General features: G+C 44.2%; 1 protein-coding gene across 1 annotated transcript in view; it reads right to left on the reverse strand.

Annotated features, from left to right (window-relative positions):
- The window catches only part of sspo (SCO-spondin), a 302516-nt gene that overhangs the window by 170405 nt on the left and 111634 nt on the right, over positions 1-20477 (reverse strand). The window contains exons 40-50 of the mRNA XM_061964637.2: positions 19102-19229; positions 18877-19018; positions 16292-16456; positions 15063-15243; positions 14829-14904; positions 9121-9142; positions 8871-8991; positions 8542-8755; positions 8336-8477; positions 8113-8265; positions 7784-7960 (exon numbers count right to left, since the gene is read on the reverse strand). Coding sequence (XP_061820621.2) covers positions 7784-7960; positions 8113-8265; positions 8336-8477; positions 8542-8755; positions 8871-8991; positions 9121-9142; positions 14829-14904; positions 15063-15243; positions 16292-16456; positions 18877-19018; positions 19102-19229 — 1521 coding nt within the window. The remainder of the gene's footprint in view (positions 1-7783; positions 7961-8112; positions 8266-8335; positions 8478-8541; positions 8756-8870; positions 8992-9120; positions 9143-14828; positions 14905-15062; positions 15244-16291; positions 16457-18876; positions 19019-19101; positions 19230-20477) is intronic.

The raw sequence follows: 20477 nt of genomic DNA on the forward strand, positions 1-20477 counted from the left end.
TCTCACAAGTTAATTCACTCATCATTCTCCAGCAGGAGGATGCTTTGGCAAGACATGATGTTGTGTAAGTACACGGTTAGTAAGTACAATACTACTACTAATAATGATACTGTGTACTGTATGCCTCTCATTGTTTCTTAATGTATACAAATTGAATTCAAAATGTCTTTAATAACCTAAATAGGTATATGAGCATTATCAAAATCAAGCACCTTAATGCTTGTTATTGGTGTTTATGTGTCATAATCTCTTATGACAGATGAGGATTATGTTTACTATTTTCCTGTATTTTGTATTATTTCTGTCACAGTGCTCTTATTTCCTTGTTTCCTCTTCTTGTGTGGGTCAATTTCCGGCCACTTCAACTCAAGTTACAGCAGAAGACATGGGCAATTATATTGACTCGGGGGCCACATAAAGAGAGAAAATGTGTCTGTGGCCCGGTGTGTGTGTGTTAGAGATGCGCGGTTTGCGGGCACAACCGCGGAGTCCGCGGATTATCCGCGGATCGGGCGGATGAAATAAAAAAAAATTAGATTTTATCCGCGGGTCGGGTCGGGTCGGGTGGTTGAAATTGAAAAAAATTAGATTTTAAATAGATTCAGGCGGGTGGCAGTTAAACCAATTCGGAAATATATATACATAGTTAAATGTTGTTACCCACATACGAAAAACGAGCAGGCACCTGCAGCATATGCCACAACAGAAGAAAAAAAAAAAAAGAGATGGACACTTTTACGGAGCGGAGAAGGGACGCCTCGCCGGGGTCCGGGACCGAGGCCCCTTCCCCCGAGAGGGCCCCACCGGGAGCCGTAGCTGAGGCGATCCGCGAGAAGGGCCCGACGAAAGTCCAGGGTCACCACCGCGCCCACCGCACCGACACCCCGCCTCGTCCGCCTTCGCCGCGGCCGGCGTCACGCGCAGCAGGTAAGCAGCTTACCTGCCCGCCACCTAGGGTGACCAGGTGTCCGGATTTAGGCCGGACAGTCCGGATTTTTAATGCCCTGTCCGGCGTCCGGCGCAGCTTCAAGCCGGACACGTATTTGTCCTCCTTTTTGAGGCACTAGGCTTGAAGAGCGGAGTTTTTTCATCTTTGCTGGGCTGCAGCGCGATAGCCAATCAAAGACCGTAAAAAATGCCCCCAACGCAGTAACGTATCAAATGATTGGCTAAGAGCTGTGTCGGATACAAATCTGCTTATCATTGGTTAAAAAAGTAAACAAGGGTCCATGTGCTGCTGCGGCATAACATTGACAGAAAGTTAGCATCATGCCAAAACGCAAGACCTCGTTTAATTCTGAATGGATAAAAGAGCACGAATTTATAACGAAAAGCAGTCGAGACTCATTCCATGGCTTCTGCACACTTTGTCGATGTGATGTCGACGTAAGTAGTCAGGGGAAAGCTGCAATTGAACAGCATGCGGGTACGGATAAACATAAAAGTAATAAACATGCGGCAGGTACCTCTTCAATGAGGACATTTTTTCATGAAGTTTCGTCGCCCCTGGATGACAAGATAACTGCTGCAGAGCTGTGCAAGGTGTACCATGCTGTAAAGCAGTGGTTCTCAAATGGTACCCTGGGGGTATGTAATGTAATGTAAGTTCATAAACTGAACATCAAATTAAGTAGGCTATTCCATTCATTACCATAAACCCAGAGTTTCCCCCATGCCATGATGGTTTGACCCTCACTAAAATGTCTGTCAAAAAGAACTGTGAAAAGAAATGCAACAATGCAATATTCAGTGTTGACAGCTAGATTTTTTGTAGACATGTTCCATAAATATTGATGTTAAAGATTTCTTTTTTTGTGAAGAAATGTTTAGAATTAAGTTCCTGAATCCAGGTGGATCTCTATTACAATCCCCAAAGAGGGCACTTTAAGTTGATGATTACTTCTATGTGTAGAAATCTTTATTTATAATTGAATCACTTGTTTATTTTTCAACAAGTTTTTAGTTATTTTACATATTTTTTTCCAAATAGTTTAAGAAAGACCACTACAAATTAGCAATATTTTGCACTGTTATACAATTTAATAAATCAGAAACTGATGACATAGTGCTGTATTTTACTTCTTTATCTCTTTTTTTCAACCAAAAATGCTTTGCTCTGATTAGGGGGCACTTGAATTAAAAAAATGTTCACAGGGGGTACATCACTGAAAAAAGGTTGAGAACCACTGCTGTAAAGCATCACCAGTCCTACAGAAGTTTAGACTGCGGCATGAAAGTGGACCGGGAGATTTTCAGTGACTATCCCACAGCTAAAGGGATGGCCTGTGGCCGAACAAAAGCCAAGGCATTGTGCGAGAACGTCATCGCTCACTATTCGGTACAGGAACATACCGACTACATAAAAGAAAACAACCTACCCTTTTCTGTAGCAACCGACGCCTCAAATAAAGGAAGAAACAAGTGTTTTCCCATTGTGGTAAGGTATTTTCACTTTGATGAAGGCATCCAACATGTCCTGTTGGATTTTTATAGTGACAGCAACGAAACGTCAGAAGCCATAACAAACCAGCTGCTGGCAAAACTTGAGATGTCTGGCTTAGAGGTGAAAAACATGTCTGCATATGCAGCAGACAATGCCAGTGTCAATTGTGGCAAACATAACAGTGTAAAATTGTACTATAAATAAGAGTATACCAGAGTCCTATGTACACCATAGTAATTTATTGATATGCCGCATAATGTCCTCCTTTTTGGTATCATGGAAATGGTCACCCTACCGCCACCCCCGTGGCCGGGGGCGCGTAACAGGGGTCACTCCGTGCGCAGTGCGCTCACGAAAGGGGTGGGGCTCACCCTGGTTGATATAGACAGCAGCTAGGACGGTGGCCATGGAAGTTGGAACCCGCTAAGGAGTGTGTAACAACCCACCTGCCGAATCAACTAGCCCTGAAAATGGATGGCGCTGGAGCGTCGGGACCATACCCGGCCGTCGCCGGCAGCGAGACGCGCTTGGAGGTGCGCTCAGCGCGGCTCCCATATGATTGCGCACTGGTGTGCGTCTGGGTCGTGACAGCGTGGCACGCGAATGTCTGTGCTGCATTGGATCAGTCTCCTTTCTTTAACAGGCAAAAGCTTTATAACCTCACTAATGCCTTGCATCGTCTATATTAGATATATAACAACGGGCGGGTGCGGGCGGATGCGGTTCTGATCAAATGTTAGATCGGGTGGCTTGCGGATGGTTGACGACTTTCTGATGCGGTTGCGGATGAAATAATTGCCTATCCGCGCATCTCTAGTGTGTGTGCATACATATATATATATATATATACATATATATATATATATATATATATATATATATACACACACATATATATATATATATATATATATATATATATATATATATACACACACACATATATATATCCATCCATCCATTTTCTACCGCTTATTCCCTTTTGGGGTCGCGGGGGGCGCTGGAGCCTATCTCAGCTACAATCGGGCGGAAGGCGGGGTACACCCTGGACAAGTCGCCACCTCATCGCAGGGCCAACACAGATAGACAGACAACATTCACACTCACATCCACACACTAGGGCCAATTTAGTGTTGCCAATCAACCTATCCCCAGGTGCATGTCTTATATATATATATATATACACACATTTAGCTGTACAAATCTGCTGTACAGTATGTGTGATTGGGTCCCTTTTTTCAGGAACACTAAACTCAAAATAATGTCTGATAGAATGCTAAAATGTCACTTAGACTACCTCAAAAAACAGAAATGGAATTTTTATTTTTTTTTACTGAATGAGACACTCAGAATTTACTTGAAATAACAAATGTGGGATTTGCAATATTAACAATGAACGATAAAACACTGAATATTAACAACACATGAACGTCGCTCCTCTTTTACTTCCAGGAACACCTGGAAGTAATACAAGCAAAATGCAACACAAATGCAACAAACAGCGAAATATGACCACAAAGGGTAAAAAAAACACCTACAATCAGCTTCTTGGCCTAGAGCAGGGGTCGGCAACCTTTACCAGTCAAAGAGCCATTTTGACCAGTTTCACAAATTACAGAAAACATTGGGAGCCGCAAAATCTTTTTGAAATTTTTAATGAATTAACACTACCGGTACATACAAAGTTTTTTCTTTGCTTCGTACTATGTATAAACCAAGGATCTCAGATATGCTGCCCACACCTTTATTTGGACCTTGACAGCTGGTGCGGCACGCGGATTTAAATGGATGGCGCTTGTCAGCGTCATGCGTGCCGTGATGGTACAGAATATAGCACCCACCACAACCAGCGTGCCTGATCAGCCACACAGTGTATGGGGCTTCCGCTTGCTCACGTAGGTGACAGCAACGCATACTTGTTCAACAACCACACAGTTTACACTGACGGTGGCGATATAAATAAAACTTTAACACGCCACACTGTGAACCCACACCAAACAAGAATGACAAACACATTTTGGGAGAACATCTGCGCCGTAACACAACATAAACACAACAGGACAAATACCCAGAATCCCATGCAGCCCTAACTCTTCCGGGATACATTATACACCCCCGCTACCAAACCCCGTCCACCTCAACCGACGCACAGAGAGAGAGGGGCTGGGGGGGGGGGTTGATGTGTGAGGGAGCAGGGTTGGGGTGGGGGCGGGGTTTGGTGGTCGCAGGGGTGTATAATGTAGCCCGGAAGAGTCAGGGCTGCATGGGATTCTGGATATTTATTCTGTTGTGTTTATGTTGTGTTAAGGTGCAGATGTTCTCCCGAAATGTGTTTGTCATTCTTGTTTGGTTTTGGTTCAAAGTGTGGCGCATTATTAGTAAGAGTGTTAAAATTGTTTTATATGGTCACCGTCAGTGTAACCTGTGTGCTTGTTGACCAAGTATGCCTTGCTGTCACGTACGTGTTCAAGCAGAAGATGTATATTGTATAACAATGTTGGGCTGGCACGCTGTTAATGCAGGTTGTAGAGGGCGCCAAATGTTGTACCATCATGGCAGGCCCTTATTATAGCTGTAAGGGTGAAAATCGGTGAATATTAATCCCGGGAGTTTTCTGCGAGAGGCACTGAAATCCGGAAGTCTCACGGGAAAATTGGGGAGTTCAGCAAGTAAGCTGCCGAGCCGCATCATAGTGATCAAAGAGCCGTATGCGGCTCCGGAGCCGCGGGTTGCCGACCCCTGGCCTAGAGTGTCCGCCCTGAGATCAGTAGGTTGTGAGTTCAAACCCCGGCCAAGTCATACCAAAGACTATACTAATGGGACACATTACCTCCCTGCTTGGCACTCAGCATCAAGGGTTGGAATTGGGGTTAAATCACCAAAAATGATTCCCGGGCGCAGCCACCGTTGCTGCCCACTGCTCCCCTCACCTCCCAGGGGGTGATCAAGGGTGATGGGTCACATGCAGAGAATAATTTCACCACACCTAGTGTGTGTGTGACAATCATTGGTACTTAACTTATGCTTCGTGACAGCGTTGGTTCTTTCCTACATTACCTACGTTACAGTTAGCCATATTTCTGACTTGTTTTTTCACCACACTGTTGTTCCCTAATTTGTCGCTAATAAAAGTACCCTTTACCTGCACATTGCACGCTGTCTCTGCATCTTGGGGTCACACTGACAGGCAACATGTGGTAACATAACAATTCGCACTATTTTTGCTATTCGATGAGGGTCCTTGACCGCAACCCCCGCAAATAGCAACTGCATGAGCTACCAGTAGCTCTCCACCTGATTTCGACTACAATGTCTGAGAGGAGATCTTCTGTGTAAATAAAGAACAATTTTTATTTTGCCCGTCATATACAAATCAAATAAGTGACCTATTTTCTTTTTTGTCAAAGTAGCTCTATTGTATTGCGCTTATCGTATTCATTATTGCTGCCTCGGAGACCTTGTATTCCTGCTGTTCTTGTTGCTCAGCTCCAGCCACACCTTTTTGTCTTGCATTTCCTTTCCATTTTTAGGTACTTTTTAGGTCCATGTTGCCAGTTCATACCTGTTTTGTATTTTTAACGATCAAATATGCTATTTGAATATACTATGTTTTAAATCTAGATATCTTTTTTTTGCCAACTCTGCCTCTGTCATCCCATACAATACTTAACCATTTTCAATCAATTATCAGAATCAGAATTATACTTACAACTATATTGCCAAAAGTATTTGGCCACCCATCCAAATAATCAGAATCAGGTGTCCTAATCACTTGGCCCGTAAAAAATCAAGCGCTTAGGCATGGAGACTCATTCTACAAACATTTGTGAAAGAATGGGCCGCTCTCAGGAGCTCAGTGATTTCCAGCGTAGAACTGTCGTAGGATGCCACCTGTGCAACGAATCCAGTCGTGAAATTTCCTCTCTCCTAAATCTTCCAAAGTCAACTGTCGGCATTATTATAAGAAAATTGAAGAGTTTGGGAACAACAGCAACTCAGCCACCAAGTGGTAGGCCACGTAAACTGACAGAGAGGGGTCAGCGGATGCTGAAGCGCATAGTGCAAAGAGGTCGCCGACTTTCTGCACAGTCAGTTGCTACAGAGCTCCAAACTTCATGCGACCTTCCAATTAGATCACGTACAGTACGCTTCATGGAATGGGTATTCATGGCCGAGCAGCTGCATCCAAGCCATACATCACCAAGTCCAATGCAAATTAATTATGGTGTGGGTTGTTTTTCAGGAGTTGGGCTTGGCCCCTTAGTTCCAGTGAAAGGAACTTTGAATGATCCAGGATACCAACAATTCCAAACTCCCAACATTGTGGGAACAGTTTGGAGTGGGCCCCTTCCTCTTCCAACATGACTGTGCACCAGTGCACAAAGCAAGATCCATAAAGACATGGATGACAGAGTCTGGTGTGGATGAACATGACTGGCCTGCACAGAGTCCTGACCTGAACCCGATAGAACACCTTTGGGATAAATTAGAATGGAGACTGAGAGCCAGGCCTTCTCGACAAACATCAGTGTGTGACCTCACCAATGCGCTTTTGGAAGAATGGTCGAAAATTCCTATAAACACACTCCGCAACCTTGTGGACAGCCTTCCCAGAAGAGTTGAAGCTGTAATAGCTGCAAAAGGTGGTCCGACATCATATTGAACCCTATGGGTTAGGAATGGGATGGCACTTCAAGTTCATATGTGAGTCAAGGGAGGTGACCAAATACTTTTGGCAATATAGTGTATATAGTCCCAATTTATATATAAAAAAACGTTATTACTTTTCTGTATTTTGTACTATTTCCTGTCCAGCGTTCTTATTTTTTATTTCACTTCCTGTTTGCCACCACTCCTCTGGTCTGAGCGCTGACTTCCTCATCTGTTCCTGGTTGCCAATCAGGATGCTTCTTATGGCAGCCCTGTCTTCTGGACCTTTGCTTTGCTTTGCTTTATGTTTCCTAAGCCTGTTTGGCCATCTTTGTTTTTGTTCTTCCTGCACTGTTCCTAATAAAGAGGCCTTTTACTTGCACTTTGACCGCTGTCTCTGCATCCTGGGGTCCAGACAAAAAACAAACCATCCCAGATTTCACAAAAACAAATGGGTTTTGTTCCTTTCGGTCTTGCAATTGTTAATTGTCAGTCACATTCAAGAGTAACTAACAATTCTTTACTCTCAGACAATTCTTGATGTGAAGAATTTAAACGTCATTTGGCTGTGGAATGACAATTTGAAAATGTGTTTTCTGTTGGTGAAGATGTGGTTTTTGAAATGTCTTGTGGACATGAGCTTAGTATAGGTAAAATGTTTACAAGGGAGCAAACAGACTTATTTTTTACCGGTGTTTGAAGCGCTGGTTTTCCATAGTCCAGGCTGCCGTGTGACCCCAGATGTGGCCACACCTGGCAAACCACCTAGTGACTTGGTGGTATAGACACCTGGAGCACCTGTTGGACTGTCACTGTGGAAACCTGGTCTCCCTGGGAAACTGGTCTGATTCTGTAAGCCTGGAGATCCTGCATGGAATGAAGAGGATGAAGAGGAAGGGACTATGAATTCTCACCAACTTGTATCGTCCATTTTTATATATGCTGCTTATCTTATCAGTTATATCCGGAAACACTACAGTTAAGACTGACAATACTTAAACATATGCAACAGTTCTCACCACAATTCATCTCATCAGAGTGATCTTTGCAATCCAGTCTTCCGTCACACAGTACAGAAATAGGAACACATTGTTCACTCTGCTGGCAGGCAAACTGCCCGGGCTTACAGTGTTGCCGTGTCAGCGTAAAGCTGCTGGGGGTCACCAGCTCATCTACGTCATAAAAGTTGTGTCAGAAAAGATGAAGGAAGAAAATGAAAAATAAGCAACAACTTTCTTTCACCTCCTCTGCATCCGAGGATCTCAGCACGCAGGTAAAAGGTGTGTCTGAACTCCACTGGTATGATTCGTAGGTAGCGGGCCCTGACCAGCCTGCTGAGCCAACGAGTCACCGGTTTCCTACCTACCATGCGCACCTCAAACACCTGAACAAATAGTTGAATAAAAATGTGACCAAATAAATGTTGTGTACATTTTGTATTGAAATACCTTAGCAGGACCAGTAGGTTTGCCATCCTGAGTGTAGTTGCTAAAGAGGCTGCTGTGCAAGGCAAAGGCGAGTCTGTACTTGGTGAGGTAACCCCACATGCGCTCGCTACCTTGGGTCACGACCCCTGACACCCACGTGGGCTCCTGGAAATCAACCTGAAAGTACGGTTGGGGGTCTGTTGGTAAGGGGCTCCATCCAGGCTCCATAACCTGACTGCAAACACCAAATATGATTTATTACCTTTCATTTTTTGCCTTTCAATCAAGTGCAGCACATGTATGAAGCATGCTGACAATACTCAATTTTAATATAGATACATAGCACTCACATATTGGGAATGATATTCAAGCGACCCGCGTCAGCAGGATTGTTCTCACGATGTGAGGACGAGCTTAGCTGGCCATAACGAATGCTTCCATCCTCCAGTCCGAGTGCAGAGGAGCAGATTCCTGTGCAAGAATGTCACTAATATGACATACTTGATACTGTATATACTGTACAATACAACAAGCTTAAACACTGGAGGTTGAAACACATAACTAATATCTAATCATAACAACAAATTTAAAAAAACTTACCACGGTATCCTGGCCCACCATCCTGTAAATGCATTGGAAAATATTAAGTGTAATCCTCAAGTCTAGATAAACAGATGCATACATTAAAATTAAAATACAGATAAATACTCATTTATACAGTATATTACACCTATACTGGCTCACCTGCACTGGCTTCCTGTGCACTTAAGATGAGACTTTAAGGTTTTACTACTTACGTAAAAAATACTGAATGGTCTAGCTCTATCCTATTTTACGGATTGTATTGTACCATATGTACCGGCAAGAAAATCTGCATTCTAAGAACTCCGGCTTATTAGTGATTCCCAGAGCCCAAAAAAAGCCTGTGGGCTATAGAGCTTTTTCTATTCGAGCTACAGTACTCTAGAATGCCCTCCCGGTAACAGTTAGAGATGCTACCTCAGTAGAAGCATTTAAGTCCCATCTTTAAACTCATTTGTATACGATAGCTTTTAAATAGACCCTCCTTTTAGACCAGTTGATCTGCCGTCTCTTTTTTGATCTGCCCCTCTCCTACGTGGAGAGGTTATTAGGTGACCACAGATGACGCGCTAGCTGTTCAAAGCGGGACCCGGAGTGGACCACTCATCTGTGCATCAGTTGGGGACGTCTCTGCGCTGCTGACTAGTGTCCACTCAAGATGATCCCCTGCTGGCCCCACTATAGACTGGACTCTCACACTATTAACTAGATCCATTCGACATCCATTGCACTGGTCGCCCGAGGGGCGGGGGCATCCCCACATATGCGATCCCCTCCAAGGTTTTATTATTTTATCCCATTGGGTTGAGTTTTTTCTTGCCCCGATGTGGGATCTGAGCCAAGGATGTCGTGGTGGCTTGTGCAGCCCTTTGAGACACTTAAGTTAAAGTACCCATGATTGTCACACACACACTAGGTGTATTCTCTGTATTTGACCCATCACCCTTGATCACCCCCTGGGAGGTGAGGGGAGCAGTGAGCAGCAGCGGTGGCCGTGCCCGGGAATCAATTTTGGTGATTTAACCCCCAATTCCAACGCTTGATGCTGAGTGTCAAGCAGGGAGGTAATGGGTCCCATTTTTATAGTCTTTGGTATGACTCGGCCGGGGTTTGAGCTCACAACCTACCGATCTCAGGGCGGACACTCTAACCACAACTTGTGATTAAGGGCCATATAATTAAACTTTGATTAATTCATATATGTTTTATAGTATCAAAACATTATTTTTTTTTGTTTTTAATTAAAGTTGTACTATAGCTCGGTTGGTAGAGTGGCCGTGCCAGCAACTTGAGGGTTGCAGGTTCGATTCCCGCTTGCGCCATCCTAGTCACTGCCATTGTGTCCTTGGGCAAGACACTTTACCCACCTGCTCCCAGTACCACCCACACTGGTTTAAATGTAACTTAGATATTGGGTTTCACTATGTAAAGCGCTTTGAGTCACTAGAGAAAAGCGCTATATAAATATAATTCACTTCACTACTATATAATTTATAGCTATATGTATATCAGATCCATGTTTTGTTGTAATAATTTGTTAAAATCAATTACATTTATTGATTTGTTATTAATAAACTATTAAACAAATTATTTAATGAAACTTTTGTGACGACCGGGGCGCATTGTGATGCGGGGTTCGTTCTCTCAGGATGCAACGGACTTCGGACACAGCGTGAAGGTAAAATAAATGATTTATTTACCGGAATAAATTATACTGGAACAAAGAAAAGGGTGCTCATAGCACATAAGGCAAAAACTAAAAGAGCTAGCATGGGAGCTAGAAGGTAAAAACTAACAAAGATAAGCGTGGAAGCTAACAGGTACCGAGCCAGAACAAAAGTCGTCAACTGTTGCATGAAAACAAACTACGAAGCCAGAACGAATGACAGGGAGGACAGACTTAAATAATAATGTCAGTGATGACAAACAAGTGCGTGTCGGGAACAAACGCGGCAGGTGAAAATAATAAGTAGCCATGGCAACAAACTCAAGTGTACAAAACAGGTACTCAAGGAGTCCAAAACTAACCAAAAACACAAGTATCTTGAAAACGTAAATAAAAAATATGATCCGGGCAGCGGATCACAACAGTACCCCCCCCTTAAGGGACAGATTCCAGATGTCCCCTTGAAAAACTAAAACCCCCCCCAACTATAACAAAGTTCAAGAGTCCAGGGAGGGTGGAGGGAGGATTTGGCGGAGGGTCGCCAGGTCACATGTCCCCGAATCCACCGGGGACGAGTCAGGTGGCGGCGGCGAATGGAACGCCGCTGCCGGAGGCGAGGCGGGCGACCACGGAAAGGCCACATTTGTGGCTGCCGAGAAGGTGGGCGTGAGTGGCGCCAGAAGTTCAGCAGCCAGAGAGTTCTGCGACTACGTCTCGGGTGTCGCTGCTGTTTGCGCCACTGGCGTCCATACTCTAACCTCCGAGAGCGCCGCTTGCGCCGCCAGAACACCAGAGGTCGCTGAGACGACGAGGAGAGAGCAGACCTCGCCGTGGAAGCAGGAGGAAGCGTCGTCGTCGCCGTGGAAGCAGGAGGGAGCGTCGTCGTCGCCGTGGAAACAGGAGGAAGCGTCGTCGTCGCCGTGGAAACAGGAAGCGTCGTCGTCGCCGTGGAAACAGGAAGCGTCGTCGTCGCCGTGGAAACAGGAAGCGTCATCGTCGCCGTGGAAACAGGAAGCGTCGTCGTCGCCGTGGAAACGGGAAGCGTCGTCGTCGCCGTGGAAGCAGGAAGCGTCGTCGTCGCCGTGGAAGCAGGAAGCGTCGTCGTCGCCGTGGAAACAGGAAGCGTCGTCGTCGCCGTGGAAGCAGGAAGCGTAGTCGTCGCCGTGGAAACAGGAAGCGTCGTCGTCGCCGTGGAAACAGGAAGCGTCGTCGCCGTGGAAACAGAAGACGTCGTCGCCGTGGAAACAGAAGGCGTCGTCGCCGTGGAAACAGAAGGCGTCGTCGCCGTGGAAACAGAAGGCGTCGTCGCCGTGGAAACAGAAGGCGTCGTGTCTGTCGGCGTGGGCGGAGCCTGAGGCGGAGCAGGCGGCTCGTCTGTCGGCGTGGGCGGAGCCAGAGGCGGAGCAGGCGGCTCGTCTGTCGGCGTGGGCGGAGCCAGAGGCGGAGCAGGCGGCTCGTCTGTCGGCGTGGGCGGAGCCAGAGGCGGAGCAGGCGGCTCGTCTGTCGGCGTGGGCGGAGCCAGAGGCGGAGCAGGCGGCTCGTCTGTCGGCGTGGGCGGAGCCAGAGGCGGAGCAGGCGGCTCGTCTGTCGGCGTGGGCGGAGCCAGAGGCGGAGCAGGCGGCTCGTCTGTCGGCGTGGGCGGAGCCAGAGGCGGAGCAGGCAACGGAGTATCTGCGGGTGGTGGATGTCTCAGCTGGACTGCTGGGTTGGCCGTAGGGGGAATCATCACCTGCAGCGCGGAGAGTATACTGCCCAGCTGTCTCTCCAAAACATCAAGGCGGGCGTCTTGGCGTTCCGCCATGGCATTGACGCAAGCCCCAAGAACGCCAAACTGTTCCTCCTGTTGTCCAAGTTGTTTGGCCTGTTGGTGCAATGCCCTTTTTACTTGGTCGGTCTCTGCGGGGTCTCGTGTGCTTTGCAGCGATGAAGCAGGAGGTGGAGAGGATGGTGTTTGCAGAACCACCAGGGTTGATGGTGGCGTCAGAGTGGCAGGCGTCCGGGCTGTCGTTGTCGTGGAAACAGGTGCTGGTGCGGAAACCAGACTTGGAGTCGGTGCTGGTGTGGGAACCAGACTTGGAGCAGGTGCTGGGCGTGACTTTGGCGGAGGTGGCCTGGCCGGGGGTTGCGGCTTAGCATGCCGAATGTCTGGTGGCGGAGGCCGGCATGGAGTTTTGGGCTTGGCTGGGCGCAGCTGTGCCCGCCCACTAGCAAAGCACCCAGTACTAGCCCCCCCCTCAAGAAGCGGATCCCAGACGCGTTTTGTGCAGTCTGGAACAGTCTTTAGGGGTGGGAGGGAGGAGGTGAGGAGGTGGGTAGGCTCCTCCCCTTTTGATTGTCCAAATTGTCTATTCTGCTCTTCAATAGTGGACTGTAGGGACGACCAAGAGGGAGAAAACAGAGGAGTGGGCGGAGCTTGAGCCATAGGGGGTGGGGCCAAAGTAATTGGGGGCTGAGCTTGAAAGTCAGAATGTGACTGGGACTGACTAGACTTATATTTAAAAAAAATGTCCTGATAATGCTTAATCTTAGAATTAAAGTCATTTGTAAATGGCTGACAGAAAGAATGAACCGAATGTAAAAAAATGTCTTTGTCTATGACGTCATCAGAAATAGACGAGAGCGCGTCATCAGGGGGCGTGTCGTTACGGGGCGCCAATGGGATGACGTCATAGCTGCAGTCCCAGTGATTGACAGGCCAGTTGGATAACTCTTTGGAAAAGTGATCAGAATAATTACCGAATATTTGAGGAGGGGAATCCTGGGCTGCTTGTTGGTGGCTGTGTTCCGGAGGGAAGAATTGCGGGGGTGGCGCGTCTCTGTCGCGAGCTGAAGCCGTTTTGTGCGACTTCCGCCTTCGCTGACGCGTGCGAGCGGGCTGAGAGCGGACCTCCCCGGGCCAGATGGAGTCGATCGGGACCAGAACACCTCCAGGTCCCCAAATCATCTCGTCATCTGGATTGCAGCGGAGCGTCTCTGCCTCCATCGCTCGGAGGACCATCCACGCACCTTCTTCTACCTCCGTCAAGCTCGTCGCGAGAGAACCTTTTCTGGCTGGCTTCGTACTGTGTCGACCGGGGCGCATTGTGATGCGGGGTTCGTTCTCTCAGGATGCAACGGACTTCGGACACAGCGTGAAGGTAAAATAAATGATTTATTTACCGGAATAAATTATACTGGAACAAAGAAAAGGGTGCTCATAGCACATAAGGCAAAAACTAAAAGAGCTAGCATGGGAGCTAGAAGGTAAAAACTAACAAAGATAAGCGTGGAAGCTAACAGGTACCGAGCCAGAACAAAAGTCGTCAACTGTTGCATGAAAACAAACTACGAAGCCAGAACGAATGACAGGGAGGACAGACTTAAATAATAATGTCAGTGATGACAAACAGGTGCGTGTCGGGAACAAACGCGGCAGGTGAAAATAATAAGTAGCCATGGCAACAAACTCAAGTGTACAAAACAGGTACTCAAGGAGTCCAAAACTAACCAAAAACACAAGTATCTTGAAAACGTAAATAAAAAATATGATCCGGGCAGCGGATCACAACAACTTTGTTGTATATTTTTTCATTTTTTCCATTTATTCATTTATGAATTGAATTGACATACATCAACAGTAGAGAGACAGATGGACTTAAATGCAGGAAATGTTTTGTTTATGCAAACATCCGTCATTGTCCATTTGAGTCTATATTGAATACGTTCAATAATTCAAACATAACTCTTGTACATATTAAGTGTTTGTAAAAGTTAAATAAATACATACATATTCGAAACAAGTGTTTTGCTAAACAGTATATATTTACATAAATACATGCAAATTCAAATTGATTGCTTTACTAAAGGAATTATTTTTCTACCAAATTGATGGGTATTTATTATGAAATAAATTGTTACACACACTTTATCTGAGATTAAAGCAGTTCACAACCCTTTAAATATTACATTAATACCCTACTACGTTTTTTTCAGGAATATGACACACATATGATGCAATATACATACTGTATGTATTGTGAGCAGGCAACACAAAATATTACATTTTGGTAAGAATACTTACTGTAGGTGTTAATGGAGAACGTGTAACAGTAGGTCTGGAAGGAGTCCTAATGGGGGCTGGAGTGGGTGTGTGTGGTCTGAACATATAGCATATATATAGATGAATGTATGAATACACTTTATAATGTACAGTACATGTATTAATACTCTTATATTGTATATGTATGAATATACTTGTACAGTACATCAGCAAACTTTCATACTGAAGGTGAATTTACTTTAGTGATGCCCTCACCTGTCAGACTGGGTGGTGATGTTTTCATGCACATGACAGCCAGTTTCGTCATCTCCTTGGGGACAGTGGGGAGTGCCATCACAAAGTTTTCCTGGGTCAATGCAGCCCCCTGGTGGGAGGCATGTGTACTGACTGCTGGGGCATCTGTAAGGACTGCTGGGAGTTGGGTAAGGTTGTGTGCCTGCAATCAGGTCAAATGCATGCTGAATAAAAGTCATCCACTGTGGAACCACTCTTTGTCCACATGCCTCCTGTAAGTGGGGGTCGATATAACCAAATCAAAACGCAAATAATTCATCGCTTGGACATTTGGATTTTTCGTCAGAGAGATGAGGAGAATGGATTACGATAAAGCATTTTTGTTTGTTGACATATTTTTTTTTTTTTTACCATTTATGCATATCTTTATTTACATTCTTCATGTGTTTTCATATTCCATTGTATATGCTTATCTAATTATGCTGCTCTGCTAGTTGTATGTTTTGGCTACAATGACAAAGTTCTCATACAGTGTGGGACGGAGATTCATATGGCCCCATTCGTCGCAGTTTACCTGACACATGAAACGTGACAAATTAGGGGATGCACTACCCACTTTAGTTGCCTGACGGCAGTAGAGAGTTTGCTGTATTAAAATGTGTTTTGTGGCAATTCCAACTTTGACCACAGTGTCAGATGGTATGTAGTGAGGCAATTTTTATCATTTTCAGCAGACTGCATTATAAGATGATTAACCCCCCACCTTATTCGCATGCAAGTTCCGAATGGAGCCATATGAATCCCTTCCCTACAGCACACATTTGTCTTCTTCCGGTGTTATATTAAAAACATAAATAAATAGATGCATTCTGTTATGCTGTGGGAGAATCCGCTGCCAGACTTTTATTTTGAAGGTTACTTTCCACTGAGCAGGGTTTTGATGTTGTGTAATGAGACAGTAGTTATGTTGCTGCTAAACGATAAGGATGAAGTTAACAATGTCAACGTGAACTGAACATTTTTCATAGAAATTACCTCCTTGAGCCTCACTATTTATGTCAATATAAGTGGTTGACCATGAATGTTGACATCGACTTAAGCGAGTACTTTTTGGCAATAGGAAAAAAACTAAACTTAATGAGTTGGTTAACATAATGGGGTGGTGTGTATACGATCATGTTTGTGCATACATTGCTAAACGCATAAGATTCACAGTCGCATTAAGCGAGGTAAAGAGTAGAAAATCTCACCACAGTACATCTCATCTGATCCGTCACCACAATCGTCGACGCCGTCACAGATGACTCCTGAAGGGCCTGCTGGCACACAGCCACCATTTTTACACTGGAGCTCTTTTTCTCCGCAGCTACCTGCTGGCAAGACACTTGGTGAAGGTAAGGTTGCCCAGTAGTGACCTAAAAGAGAAAGGAACACAGTCAGTGTAGACTTAAGTATTTAGGTAGTCCAAGTAGGGCAGGGCGATATATCAATATACTCGATATATCGCGGGTTTGTCTCTGTGGGATATAGAAAATGACTATATCGTGATATTCGAGTATACGTTCTCACGCAGTTGCTTTTAGCTGCGGGCATTACACTACAGGCGTTTCTCACTCTTTCTTATCTCTCCTTCTCAATAAACAAGCGCACCTTCTTACATACGTCACATACGTATGCGTCCTCGCGGAGCAGAGAGGTAGCGGCATGGGTAACGTTAGCTGTGGTGCGAGTGGTAATACGAGAGAAAGAAGGTGCGAATCTGGTAACAAATGAAGGAAGAATTCATTCCCAAGAAAAACATCGTCTGGCGATGGTTTGGCTTCAAGCGGGAATATGTCGAACAGACAACCGTAATTTGTCAAGTGTGGGGCAAAAGCGTTGCTACAAAAAGTAGCATTACTGCTAATATATAGCATCATTTGAAAAGTCACCCGCTAGAGAATGAAGAGTGCTTGAAACTCTGCATGTCAACATCTCCGTTCGGTGCCACACCAACAAAATGCCGAGCAACCATTTCCACATCAACACCGTATGAAAAAAATAGTCAACAACAGAAGGAGATAACGTCCGCAGGAACCTACCACATAGCGAAGGACATACACTATTTGATTTCCTATTATGCAGCTCATTTTTATTTGACAGTTATTGAAATTGCTTGTGTGACATCATGCACAAAAAAGCACTTTATTTGTTTTAAACTATTGTAATGGTGTTCTGTACAAAAAGTGCACTTTAATTTAGTGTTGTTTTGATATGTCATCTTAGTGACATCATGCACAAAAGTGCACTCATAGCTTGTTTTAAAATGTCTCTGACAATCTTGCACTTTCTGTTTTGAAATGACATGAATGTTTGTGCCACTGCTTAATAACTGTTTAATAAATACAGTTTTGGTAAATTGACTTAGTTGTGATTTCCCTCTCTGCATGAAAGTTTCAAATTAGCATATATTAATGCAGTATGAACAAGAATGTTTTATTGTAGACACATAGAATCATCATACTGGTGTGATTATATGCCTCAAGGCTAAGGCAAAATATCGAGATATATATTGTGTATCGTGACATGGCCTAAAAATATCGAGATATTAAAAAAAGGCCATATCGCCCAGCCCTAAGTCCAAGGCAAAGTCCTTCTTTTCCTACTGTCTCTTACTTCTACGGGGGTTCCTACTGGATATGCGGACAAACGCATCTGCTAATTGTCCCATGGCCACTAAAAGGCCCCACCAAACATTGACATCATAACTTGTTAACTATCCAGGGGGCCCAGGACATATACTGCTTCATGATGTCCAGAACTGTTCTTACTTGCTCGCTTCAGCACACTCAAAAACATACATCTTGCAAAAAAAGTGTACACATTTTCATCATGACCGGACATACTAAAATGATCAAAGACCAAATCTAGTATGATGCACAGGCCATTTTGGTTTTCAGGACCCATTTTTTTGTTTTTTTACATGTTATGTTCTAACTTATGTGTTTATTTTGTCTGTAGAATATGTCGTGGGCAATAACAGTAATATGACCTAATATGACCACTTTCTTTTGTTAACAAATAATCTTTTAGTTGCTTACCCAAGTCACTCTGTGTTACTATTTTTGTCATTTTCTTTAGCAAAAACATGTATTGCACCTACGATGTAAAACATATTAAGAAGAAAGCAACACAGCCTAAACAAACTATGAAGGAAAGAGAGAGATGGGCATAGCTCACTAAAAATATAATCATTATTTTGAAATGTAACAATATCAAGGTTTGTTGTACACTGTGCTGGTGACAAAATGTAACTAATAAAGCAATGTGTAATCTAACCTAGTTACTTTTAGTATTAGGTAATCAGCAAAGTATGGTTTTAAAGGAGTAATCAGTATTCAGATTACTTTTTTAAAGTAACTCATGTAAAAAAAAAAAAATAAAAAATAATAATAATAGATACGTAAAAATAATAATAGAGTGCTTTTCTAGACTCTTTAAAAGATTGTCAAAAAGTGAGCTAAGCTATCTGAAAAAAACATCAAAATCTTAACCTTTGTGGTATAGGTGAACAACAATTGCTGTTAGTGTAATATCTTATCATATGTCTTGTTAAAAATTACTAATTACAATTCCAAAATATGCCAAGCGTAAGAAATGGCCACAATTAGCACACCCCTGGCTTAGCACATCTTGATCTACACTAGAGTAGTTTTAAGTGATTAATATTAAAAAAAAATTACAATAAAACATATTGACATTCTTGGACACCCCTGCATTATTATGTATTTATATGCCATATATCTATGTATATTTTCGCATAAAAACAGGAAAAAAGCCCCCCTAAGATACTAACCATCTTCACATCCCATAATCTCAAGACGAAGATAAATTCCATTATTGAAGTCGTGTGGCAGCAGGCGGACAAACTGAGCCGACACCATCCTGTCCAGTCTGATCTCAGCAACGCCTCCGTCGTTGTAGTTACCATGAAAGACCTGCGGGGACAACAGCAGGGACGCTGGCAACATACTGTGATTTTAAATAAAAAAATCGTACTCGTTAAACACGAGTGTCAAACCTTCGCTCTGGGCCATGCGTCCGTGACAAGCTCTTTGTAAGTGTACCACTGTCTTCCGTCTTGGCTGAACTGGAGGTAGAAACTAGACACGTATGTTCCAAACACTCCACCGCCCTGCGTTAGGACACCTGCAGAAAAAAACAGAAGGCGATTTAACTATCATAGATGTGGTTAGTAAAATGTAAAAATGCATGTGCAATGTATCATATGCAAGTGAAGTACAGCAGATCACATATATATATATATATATATATATATTAAGGCTGAAACGACGCGTCGACGTAGTCGACGTCATCGGTTACGTAAATACGTCGACGCCGTTTTAGTGCGTCGATGCGTCGCATATTTACGTCACACTACCGTCATGGCTGAGCGCAAAGCAGACGATGCGAGCGGTGCGAGCGAGGGGAAAAAAGCACGCCAAAAGTCGTCAAAAGTGTGGGAGTATTTCAATAAACGGCCTAATAATGTTGTAGCGGCGAACAGCTGTCTCGTCAGCTGAAGCGCGAGCTCGCAACCGTGGCTGCTGAGCAACCAGCAAAACCCCACTTAATAAAATTATATTTTATCTTAGAGCACATCCGCATCCCTATTCACCTAGGCAACCCCAGGAAATGTATATAATTGGGCATTATTTCGGCCAGTCGGCTTATATGATCAGAACCGATCAGTTTACGTTCACGCGCAGGTATAACGCGGCGCGCTCCCGTCTCATCTGCTGGTGCGCGAGCCCGGTAATTAGACCGCTGTGTCAAATCAAGGAGTACAAAAGACGCCAGCGCAGAGTGGAAAAAGGTTTAGTTCGTTACAGAAAACCCAGAGTTGTGCCAAAAGTGCACAAAAACCAATAGCTGAACGGACAGCCGGTAAGATTGCACTTTAGTTGTCTGTTGCGCTGGTGAGATGGGGGGTGCAGGGGGGGGGGGGTGGGGGGGGTTGAGTGCATGTAGCGTGCTTAGTCTGGAGGCTAAATACACACGGTGTTTTGTGTAACTGTTGTTTAGTAAGGAAGTGTTGATATTCTTTGCTTAGATTGATAAATGTTGGAGCAGTTTGCTTCATCAGGAGGGTGAAGTCGCTCAACTTAAAGTGTTGGATTTAACTGTGTTGGATCATTGGCTGCTGGTGAGGGCATAGAAAAAGGGGCATTTTTCTACCAGTAGACAGCGTTTAAGATTGAGTGTTTCACTGCTAATTTAATAATATATTTATATTGAATATGGATTTTAAATATGTATCTAAATAGGTGGTTAATTGGTTAGGTATTTATGTATTTGCATATTTTGTTTTCTGCTGCATTTATCTATTGTGTTTCTGGGTTTAAATGTATTTTATATGTATCTTGGTGCATTTATGTTGACACAATTTATTTAAAA

This window comes from Nerophis lumbriciformis, linkage group LG07 (assembly GCF_033978685.3).
Source record: "Nerophis lumbriciformis linkage group LG07, RoL_Nlum_v2.1, whole genome shotgun sequence".
Classification (NCBI taxonomy): Eukaryota; Metazoa; Chordata; class Actinopteri; order Syngnathiformes; family Syngnathidae; genus Nerophis; species Nerophis lumbriciformis.